Genomic DNA, 12,162 nt, shown 5'->3' on the forward strand with positions numbered 1-12,162 from the left:
CCCACTAGATCACTCTATATAATATACAGCTTACGGCGACTCACAGATAGCTTGGTGTTTCTGAAATGTAACACATTTTGAAAGCTTAGCCAACTCTTCATAAAAAGTCGGATCCTGCTCATTTTTCACAGACTATCTATTTCCCAGGCCTAAATGAGGATTAAATATGAATCAGCATCTAATGGTTTGTTTTTAAGCCTTTCCTAATCTATTATATTCAGTCAAATTGCACATTTCCTTGTTTGAAACACTGACTTTTCAAAAAGGACCTATAAGAGATTCCGATTTACTGGTGTGCACTCTAAAGAATTTTTATGTTTACATGTTTATATAATATATCATTAATTTGGATACATGGTAAACATAATTAGACTGGTTTGGTTAAATTTTGAGGGGTTTTACTATGCAAATAAGCTAATTTACATGGTATCATTTTTAGCCTTTTTTGCTATCTACTGCTGATAGCAATTACAAAATTACGCATTTTAAATAGCTTGATGCACTGTAACATTTTTACACTTCATTGTTCATAATTTACAAATGTTTTTATACACTGAATGATAGAAAAATTGTATTAAAATATTGCTTGAATTCAAAAACAAATACCTGAATCTATTTTCTGTGTATTTTTGGTTTGTTTGTTTACTTATAGAGTGGGGGTCCAATGAAGGGACTTGGGCATGTGTTGCACACATACTTCGAGGAGGCTATTCAAGCTATATTGTTTTTCTTTTATGAATGATGTGTCTGTCTTAATCAAATGTATTGATTTTTATCTTGAAAGCATGAATACCTAGCTGTTTGGGTACACATTCAGCACACCTTGCTTGAGCATGGGAACTCATCCAACATCTAATGAACAAGCTCCCTCCCACCACCTGGGAAACAAAGGACTCATCCAAGGAACCCCTCTCACCACCCAGGGAACAAATGGCTTATTTAAGAAACAAACTCCCTCCCACTACCTTGTGAACAAATAGCTCATCCAAGAAAAAGCTCCTTTCCACCACCCAGGGAACTCCCTCCTACCACCCTATTAACAAAGCAGGAACAACCTCCCTCCCACCACCCAGGGAACAAAGGGCTCATCCAAGGTACAAACACACTCCTACCACCCAGAGAACAAAGGACTCATCCAAGGAACAAACTCCCTCCAACCACCCTGTGAACAAAGGGCTCATTCAAGAATTTAGAAACAAGCTCCATCCCACCACCCAGGAAACAAAGGGTTCATCCAAGGAACAAACTTCCTCCCACCACCCTGGGAACACTAGAGCTCAACCAAGGAACAAATTCCCTCCCATCACCCAAAAATAGTGAGACTCCATCAACATCATTTCAGTAACAGCTCCACAAAGTTTTATCTTGGTTTCCAATCACCTGTCTAAGACACACAGAATAATTACTTTTTTGTAGCACATTCCCTTTCAAAGGGATTTCTTCACCCATCGCTTAATTATTAACTCATCCACAGGAGATCCATTACCATTATTACCAAGTATTTAGTGTGCGCATGCACAGTCCACAAAAGCCTACATAGCAACCAAATATCCATTATATTAATTAAATTTCCTCCTAAGCTTTGAAAGGAAGCACACTTAAGTTGACATTTGAGATGTGCGATGATGCAGAAAAAGGAGGGAAATATTATTCACATATTAAGTACCAGAAAGCTTTGTTGTGTATGAGAATTCTCACCATGATATGGTAAATAAGATATTGCACGTAAAGTCACTTAAGACAGGCATATACCAATATTTGAATGGATCAAATCGCCAAATAATCATTAAGTGATACACAGTATCGATGTTTGCCCAGCATAACATGTAGGCCTAGTAATACAACTGATGCATGCACTACTTTTCTAGTAACAAAATGGCAGAGAGTAAGCTAGTGGAAAAACTCAACAATGATCTTTTGGCGTGTGGAATCTGCTTGGATCGATACAATCAACCTCGAGGACTACCATGTCTACATTGCTTTTGCCATGACTGCTTAGAGAGGTACTGTAGAGGACAAAAGCAAGTTATGTGTCCCAACTGCAAGAAACCAACAGCAGTACCAAAAGAAGGAGTGTCTGGATTCCCTCCTCATTTCATTATTAACACCCTACAAGATATGCTGAACAAGGTAAATATAAAATCTTAAATATGTGACACGATATGGTCCATGGGGGCCAAAGGCAGCAAATTTGAAACTGAGATAAAGGTAAAAATATAGAGTAAAAAAACAATAAAATACATAAGAAAATAAACATCAAAAAACTTCAGAACTTCAGAACCAAGTATGTTTTCAAAGGTCTAGGATGATGTAAAAAAACTAATATACTTTTCGAAATTTAACATGTGACACGATCTGGTCCATGGGGGCCAAAGGAGGCATTTATGAAAATTGAGTTACTGTAATTATTACATTATACATATACTTTGATCAGCTCGTAATCGGCGGGTCTTATAACATCGCGGATTGATATCAATATATTTTATTTGGAGAATTGTCTTGTGACATCTCGCCAGAAGTATTGCAAATTATTAATTGAAGTCCTACACTTCGCTTTTACCACTACGCCGAAAAGTAGACCCACGTTAAGAAAGAAATAGTTGATCTGCCTGGACTATATTTTGCGTGTCAAAGAAAGTAGACGAAGGACTTCAATTAATAATTTGCACTTCGTAGATGTCACAAGACAATTCTCCAAATAAAATATATTGATATCAATCCGAGATGTTATAAGACCCGCCGCTTACGAGCTGATCAAACTATATGTATAATGTAATAATTACAGTAACTCAATTTTCAAAAATGCCTCCTTTGGCCCCCATGGACCAGATCCTGTCACATATGTTAAATTTTGACAAGTATATTAGTTTTTTTTACATCTACCCAGCAAACACAAAACGTTTTCGTCATCATTCGCAAAAGGTTATAAAAGGTTGTCAAAAAACGTTTAAATGTCGGGTTATATAAAGGGTATATTAAGAGTATAAAACGTTTTCATAACCTTAAAAAACATTTTTTGATAATCTACTGCTCAGCAAACGAAAATGTTTTACAGAAAACGTTTAAATGTCTGGTTATATAAAGGGTGTAAAAATGTTTTAATAACATTCCAAAAACATTCTTGAAAACTTGATACAAAACATTCTAAACAGAATGTTATTTTGGGGTTGAAAAAATATTTTCAAAAATGTTTGCCCAAAATATTTTCAATAACGTTTTAAAAAACGTTTTCATGACCTTTATATAACCCGACATTTAAATGTTATTAAAAGGTTTTGAAAAAACATTTTAAGAACATTTCTGTGTTTCCTGGGTTCAAATATTTTAACATAATGTTTTTAAGTATTGACACAATATTTTGCAAAAATGTTTGCAAAAATAGTTTACAATAACATTTTTTTAAAACTTTTAAAAATATTGTTGTAGTGTGTTTTCATACAAAACGTTTTAAAACTTTATCATAACCTTTATATCCCGGTACCCCAGGTCAACATAAAAAGTGGTAACCATGTGTGTTCTTCCTTTTTTCAAAACCCCCCTTTTCACTGATTTTTCATTGATTTTACCCCCTTTTTTGCCAAATCACTGACAAAATCAGGGTAAAAAATACCCCCTTTTTCAAGGTTTTCAATGAGAAGATTTCCAGACACCCCTTTTCAATGACTCCAAATATTTTAATATATTAAGTACAAAATGTGCAAGTATGAACATTACTTTGATGGAGGCTGAAGACTGGGCTGAAGACATCGATCGAATCGAACCTGTGAAATACCCCTTTTTTAAAAATTTCATGGAGACAATGCTCAGAATACCCCTTTTTTTCGTGATTTCGCGGTCCGCGATTTCAGTCAACAAAATACCCTTTTCTGCGAAATTTAGAACACACATGGTTACCACTTTTTATGTTGACCTGGGGTACCGGGCTTTATATAACCCGACATTTTAATGTTATTAAAACGTTTTTACCTAAACCAAAAGCCAAAATATAACTTATTTAAAACGTTTTTAAAACGTTTTTGTGTTTGCTGGGTACCTAGACCTAGTACTGGTAGCCATATAAAAGGGTATGTAGAAAACAGGACATTGTCTTTAGAACCGTAGTACCATCATGTGCAACACGTCCAACTGAGAGCGATTCTTTCAAATAAACCCACTGTGCATTTTCTGAACGAATTCACAGTTGTTTGTTGGTGAAGAGACTAGTGCCTGTAGTATTCGAGCAGAATTTCTTGAAATTTTAAAATTTAAGTGCATCATGATATTTTGTCAAAATTTATTATGCAGACGATATCCATGGATATAGCCCAACAGTTAAGTGCCGGCTTCGACAAGCCTGTTCCGTGTTGATGCAAACGTACCACAGTCATATTTAGCTTCGCCCATTTACCAATGAAATTTTGGGCTTATTACAAGCTAAACCACACCCACTGACAAAGAACATGGCTCTAATTAAGTCATACTCAGAGATTTAGTGTAAAGCGTTTTTTTTTCTCCAGTATTTCATTGTAATTTATTTTGGTTTTAATCAAAGTTTGCATCATTGTTTCTTGCAGCCAAAAGAAGCCATACAGGATGCTATTTGTGGGAACTGTAACCTGAAGAAAGCCACATCCTACTGTCTGGAATGCAAGGAATTCTTCTGCAAAACCTGCAACACTGCACATGGTACTCTGAAAGCCAACAAAGAACACAAGATTGTCAGTGTTGAAGATCTTTCCTCCGGAAAAGTCATGCTACCGGTTACTACATCAGAAGACCAGATGTGCAAGGATCATGAGGGTGAGACAAAGAAGTTCTACTGTGAGACCTGTTGGAAGCTTATCTGCAGAGACTGTATTGTGCTAGGTCACAGTAAACATCAGTACATCAGCCTGAAAGATGCATCGGAAAAACAGGTTGCAAAGCTGAAAGATCTCTCAAGGGGAAGTGAAAATCTGAAGAAACAGTGCAGGGGTGCCATCAAGAAAACAGAGAATGTAGAGAAGACTCTTGCTGCTTCTTCCAAAGATGTCAAGGAGAACCTAGAAAGGCTCAAGAATGAGTACCACAAGCAGGTTGATGCCATGTTCAAGAGACATAAGGTTCGTACCAGTTTAGTGGAGGCCCAGAATGCCAGGGAGCTGGGTTACATCAAAGAAAACCTTCATGCAACTTTGGCTAAACTTGGAAGTGCCTGTGATCTTGCTACTAGAGTCACACAGACAGGATCCGACTATGATGTCACATCAGTCTTCCCTACCTTGTCTGCAAGTCTTAAGGAGATGAACAGAATGACCAAGCCTGTGGCTGCATCAGAGTCACTGGCATATGTTGAGCTCATTGCACCTGAGAGGGTTGATATTCCTGATTTACTTAGCGTGTTATCGATCAAACCTGGAGACAAATGGGTGCAGACTGGACAGTTAAATACCAAACCTGGATTGCGAAGCCCATATGGAATTGCAGTCAACAAAGATGGTGATATTGCAGTAACAAATGGAGCCTTCACATCTTGCAAGGTATATTCAAAGGATGGTAAAGTCAAATGCAGCTTCAGTGGTGCTTTTGATGCAGCCGTACATGACATTGCCATCACTGCAGACAACAAATACATCCTCTCTGGCAGGGGTGAGATTTTGTTTTTTGATAGCGAAGGCAACAGGTTGAACTATCCAAAGGTACCTACGTATGATATGAGCAAAAAACCACAAAAACCTATTGCTTTAACTGTAGGCTCAAATGGCAGGATTGTAGCAGGATTAGAAGGCACCACTATCTCTACATTTCATGGAAATGGCCAGTTCATATCCAAGTTTGAAGTTCCATCACAGCCACGCTGGCTAGCTGTCACTGCAAAGGGAGATATTGCAGTTTCTTTCAATATAGATCGCACCCTACAACTGATGGATTACTCTGGTAACAATGTCAGAGTAGTGCAGCCTCCTCAAGAGGTCACTGAATGGAGTCCTTACTCTGTCTGCTGTAGTAAGCAAGGTGAGATATTTGTTGTGAATGGTGGCAAACCGAAAGGTATATATCGATACACAGCCAATGGTGAACAGTGTCTGGGTTGTATCATCACAGGACTTACTAATAACCCAGCAGGTCTTGCTATCTCAGATGATGGACAACATCTATTACAAGTAGATTGGGTTGATTGCGTAGTGACGATATACCAAAGAAAATCAGCTATTCGTAGTAGAATGGGGTCAATATGTCATGAAGATATTCCAAAGAAAATAACTTGCTTTTGATAACCCAGAGTGCAGGTACTGGTATCTTAGAGGATGCACAGCACCTGGGACGGCTGCACAGGGCTTATTAACTCTATACCATTCAGCAAATTACTTCAGCGGTGTTCGTCTGCTCTGTCTGATTATCGCGTAAAAGGAACTAGGTCACACGTTGCTACACAGCTTGACTAGCGAATGAGGTGCCCGATGTGATGATGTGATTCTATTAGCAAATCAGAACCACACTTCCGTATATGCCATAAACTGCGCCAAATTGGCAGACCGCTGAAGTTCTCTGCTGAAAACTATAACACCTGGCCCTGAACATACCGAATACTACAGAATAATACAGGTTGGGTGGGGGCGGGGCACTCCCATTGGTACATGTTACATGCCTGTCAATAGACTCCTTTTTTGAGGCAAAGTCTACACCCACTGACGATCTTTCTCATCAGCTTACACCCAATGACACCCTTTTTTATAAGTTTACACCAAATCTTCAAATATGTGCATGCTTTGAGCACATTTTGAACAAATTTCATTTTTGTGGCTTCAAAATTACAAATTTTTACAAAATTTTGCACATTTTTGCCAAGAAAGTTATTTTTCACTGTCAATGACACCCAAGTTTTAGTGGTCCCACACCGACTAACCCCCATTTCCTTGGAGCCCACAATGAATGAGCCCCTTTTTCGAAAATAATCGTACACTGATAGACCATAATAATGTCATACTCCAGTAGGCACAGGTCACTTCCATATTTGAGTGCCCCCCGGCTGGGCGCCTCCCCTTCAGCAGGCGGGAGGTGGGCAACACATAGGGCACCTTCAACCAAAACCCCCTCAGGGCATTGGGATTAATAGCAGACTATAATTTGTCAGTTGCAACTTGCAACACATAGTGCGTAGAGTGATTTGTCCAAATTTTCCGTTTCACATAGTGACGTATAAGTTTAGAGCTAGCTATGTCCTACAATAGTTATTCCTTTTTAACTTTTAAAGATACAGTTTAATAGTTTGAACCTTAAAGTTCAATTTCAAATGGAATTGGGCCACTGAGAGATAACGGTGGAGGAGTATGGACTCCATTATTAGTAGCATATCCTTCAAACATGTTTTTCTCAGAAACATATTTTGTCCTTCACATATGCCACTATGTGTTGCAACCAACAAATTGGAATGATTGTAGTAATTATATTGAATGATTATACTATTGATATTGCTGAGTGCAAACCTGCTTTTGATGATTAATGAGATGTTGACAAGTCATACTCAAAGGTAACCATGGCAATTGCTTTTAACAGACTCCAACAGACTGCATGTAGGAACCATGGCAACTGCACATAAATGCATGGTGTAAATGTTTCATTAACATGGTTAAGCCAAAGAGCACTATTAAATATTTATATAAAGCCATTGTACATGAATAAGATATTACATACCAATGCTATTTACATTTGCAGAGGCAAAACAAATTATACCATATAGGCCTACTCTTTGAAGAACAAATATTTTAACACTTTTAAGGGGGTACTACACCCCTGCCCAATTTTGTGCCTATTTTTGCATTTTTCTCAAAAATTATAGCGCATTGGTGATAAGTAAGATATGTATATTACAGGGGCAAGGATTGTAGTACCCCCTTAACTGCACAAGTTTTAAAATGGTATCCATTTGTTTTCACATAATATCTGCCATTTTAATGCTGTTTTGCTGTTTTATTGCTTTTTTTAATTAACTGCTCTTTCATTTAAAGACACCAGGTTTATACCCTGTGCAGTTCTATATTTATCATCAGTCTGATTAAAACAACATTTAAGTGTACCAGGCAATAAAGTCTTTTCTACAGCAGATGTCAAAAATATTGAGAAGTTTGGTACAAATATTTTTTAAAGAACTGAATGTATAATAAAACTATTAGGCCAAAAAAAAATTGTTGTGTTGCCCTCAACTGTCCTCCCATATATCCTGAAAAATCAGGGTCGCAAATTTTTTTTTTTTTTTTTTGAATGATGATTTTTACAGATTTGTTCAAAAAATCAATGTTTTTCACTTGAAATTAATATTTTATTGAAAGACTAGTCTTTAATTGATGTCTAACAGGTATCCTGAAGTCAAAATTGACAAATGTCCCCTAATTGAAGAAGCATTATTTAATATTTGAGGATATTTTTAAAAACTGAATGTTTAAAAAAAAAAAAAAAAGAAATCCGACCGTCCTACCCAACTTTCCCATTTTCTCACTTGAGGGCAACACAACAATTTTTTTTTTTGGCCTTAATATGAGTAAATAAGCCACTAAGCTGTTTTCATACACTCTTAAACATGTTAAATAGCGAGGATCAGACCAAAAATGCCAGGAGTTCATATTTGTGTATAATTGTGTATAATGCACAGGCACTCTTTCCACATACTACATGCAATGCGTTCATTTTTCTTGCAGGTTTATTAGGGATGACCAATGAACCATCAACTTGATTAGAACACTCCCATAGACATGCAGGGAGCTCAACTGTGCACTGCTTGCACAGACATTTCTAAATTGAGCTCTTTCTTTTATTTTTCATATTTTTTCTGTAAAAATTGGAGATGTTAATGCCAATTATGTTTTGCAACTATCCTGTAAATTACAGCATCATAACTTATTTGGTTTTTCTGTAAGTGTGAGTCAAAATTGGTCAATCGCCACAGTGCGCTTAATTGCCAGTGGCCCAGTGCAGCACTGCTCAGAATGGCACAAAATATTCAGATGAAAAAGATCAGGTGAACACCTTGGCCTACTGAGCTGTAATTTGGCAGAGTTGTTGTTATTACCTCTATCATACCCTCAGTAAAAAGGAAAAAAAAACGGACAAGTAGATCTCGAGTTAAACATTAAATCACCAGCTTCCCTTTGGAATTTCCAAACACCTTTCGAATCATGTTAAATAGACACCTTTCTGAACATAAATGTGAAGTTTCATGCTCATTTGTTGTATTATTCACCTGATCTCAACCCTAAACATTTTCTTATATTTATACCATCTGCACTGACTTGCTGCTATACACGCACAGGAGCTGTACTTTTAAAATACGCGCCTAATCAATAATGAGTCTTTCACTCCATTGTTAAAGTACTGTGCTCTCTGTAGCATATGGGGTGACCAGGCCCTGGATGTGATGGTTTTGTAGCACATGACAGTATTCATTCAAGCCTATCAAGGTCTGTTATTAGCCACTTGCTGAATGGCTGGGCATTATCAGCTATCAAAGAGATACCTTATGCTGCTGCCAATCACAATAGAGGTTAAACATTTTGTTAAAACCCCAGAAGTGATATCAGGATAAAGCTGTGCATGTTGGTACTTGATTGTTTGGATTCCTATGTTGAAAATCCCTTGTAGTACATTAGTATTTTTCTTATGTGTAGTGTATATTGTTGTGGAAAAAAGTTCACCTGGACTTTTGATTTTGTGCCACTTTGGCCATTATGGATGATTTTTGGCAAATGTTTTCTAAAAGCATGATTTCAGTGCCTCGGTTTGAAGAAATACTTAATGCTATTGACTAGTAAAGTGCCATTTCATAAGAAACCCCTTTGATACTTTCACAATATGCTTGTTTCATGTTTGCATATATATTAAAATAAAGAAATATAAAAAGGTAAATATATGCTTATACCAATTTTGCTCACATTGCTATGTTTAGACTTTGTCAATTTATTTCGTTCCAATGACCGGTCAGAATGGAAAACTTTGAAAATTCATAATTCGAAAAGTTTTTGACCGATTTTGACCATTTAACCACCAAAATACTTCTGTTGATGAGTTCTTTCCAGAAAACAATCTTTTGTAGCAAAAGGGCAACATGAAATTATGATGGTCATCCCTAGGTTTATGCATTTATATTCGCTTGCATTTCCAACATTTTAGTGACAATTTTGTTATAAAAATAGCAAATATCACAGTATCTTTTTCTTGTGTATGAAATATATCAATAAATGCATATCACTTATTGCTCCCAAAATTGTACAAACTTTAAATGCATCAACATTTCAGTATGTGTACATTATTAACCTATATATAAATAATAAAAGTTGGAGATCAAAACGCTTTAAACATGTTATATTTTGAGGTTTGGTTTGGTAAAACATTTTAATAACATTAAAATGTCAGGTTTATTAAACGTTTATGAAAAAAAAAATTGCTATTGTAAAATATTATTTGCAAACAATTTTTTGGCAAATATTTGTCAGCAAGTTACATTATGTTAGAATATTTTGTAAGTTTCAAAAAATGATCTGGCCAGATATCTTTCCTCCTTCGTTCCACAGGCTATCAGACTTCATAACTTTTTAAAGTTAAAATTTTAAAATTAAAATTTCAAATGGCTGATCTTCTTAGCATGTAACAGGGGGGGGCCAAGATCGACTGAATTTTGATGTCGTCATTGGTTTTACACGTAAACATGAAAATGTCTCGAATATTTCCAAAAGTGTATGTATGTTGTTTTCAAGTAATATTTTATCAGTCTAAATACGTTGAGGTTCGACAATGAACCTAATTGTAAGTACTATTTTTTTTTAATTTTTTGTATGAATAACGCACTATGTTATGATACAATATTTAAAATTCACCCATGTTTCGCTATAGCCCTCCGTGGTGTAGTGGTGTGTAGGATTACCTGCCACCCACGCGGTCCGAGTTCGATCCCAATCCCCGCCCTAGCGCAAGAATTTTTTTTCTTCACATTCATTTTGGATCCAAAATCATTTATTTTCATGTGAAAATGTTTATATTGCACTAGGAAATATATTTTGTGCGCTTTTTTTCTGTAACGGGGCCAATAGAGCTCGGGGGAAAATAATATTAAATTGCATCGAACGTCGCAGTGTTGCCGTCATATTGTTTGTTTTGTTTACGATATTGGCTGTTACCGCATTAAAATGACGTCATCCACCATCGTCTGGCATGTAATGGATTAATTTTCATCTTTAATTCTGTTTTAATATTTGGTGGTATTATGTGTGTATTTATGTATGTATTAATTTATTTTGTATAAGCACTCATGAGTGTAATTTCCCTTGTGGATCTACTAATGTAATTAAGAATACTGTTATCTTTCACTTCAGTTTTGAAATGTCTGATTGTCTTTGAAGTGAATTCCACTGCATTGGCTTAGGAAGATTTTCAACATGGGGGGGGGGGTTGAAAATTGAAAAATTTTGGTGGGCCACCGGGGGGGGGTGCCGAGGGGTTTCCCCATGGAGTCAGAATATTTTACAAAATATAAGTAAACAAACACCCATTTTCCCTCTATTTTATCACATTTCTTTAACTTCACCTAGGATTATTGGGGGGGGGGGGCTGAAAGGTATTCCAGCCCTGCACCAAAATTATTGAAGGAGCTGAGGCCCCCCGGTTCCTAAGCATATGCACTGTGAGCCTGCTGTTTGTATTGCTTTAAAAATATAATTATTATTCAGATGATGTTATATGGATATTTTCAAATTAGTGTATGACAAGTTGGCAACTTTTAATTCTAATGCTATAAATTTAAATGTAGTAGCGAAACACATATATATTTTGATAACATTGTAATTAAATTCCACAATTAAATATACACTTTGTAGAAAAGTAGTGTATTTTTGTTTCATTAGTCAAATTATTTACATATATTAACTACTATATTCATTTAAGAATATCTAAAAAATCTTGGACCAAAAATGAATTTTAGATTTTTTTCTCTTTTCTAATTTCAAAGTTTTCAACAGGGTGAGAAGGAAAATGAAAAAACAAAACGGCACTATAATTAAAGACAGAATTAAAAAGATTCGTTTGCGTCTGACGTCCCTGTCAATCAAACACCTTACGACCCTTGATTGGTTAATAGCCAATTAAAGGAAGGTCAATTCATCTGGTGCTGATCGCAGAAAATGACGTAACATTATGTACTTTCCAAAGCAAAAAGCA

At 36.2% G+C, this 12,162-nt stretch overlaps 1 protein-coding gene across 1 annotated transcript; it reads left to right on the forward strand.

Moving 5' to 3' along the window:
* Positions 1-1,875: 1,875 nt before the first annotated feature.
* LOC140161832 (tripartite motif-containing protein 2-like) lies at positions 1,876-6,233 on the forward strand. The gene is made up of 2 exons (XM_072185128.1): positions 1,876-2,130; positions 4,554-6,233. Exons 1-2 carry the CDS (start codon positions 1,876-1,878, stop codon positions 6,231-6,233), a joined length of 1,935 nt encoding a protein of 644 aa, XP_072041229.1.
* Positions 6,234-12,162: the final 5,929 nt, after the last annotated feature.

Source organism: Amphiura filiformis, chromosome 10 (assembly GCF_039555335.1).
Source record: "Amphiura filiformis chromosome 10, Afil_fr2py, whole genome shotgun sequence".
Taxonomy (NCBI): Eukaryota; Metazoa; Echinodermata; class Ophiuroidea; order Amphilepidida; family Amphiuridae; genus Amphiura; species Amphiura filiformis.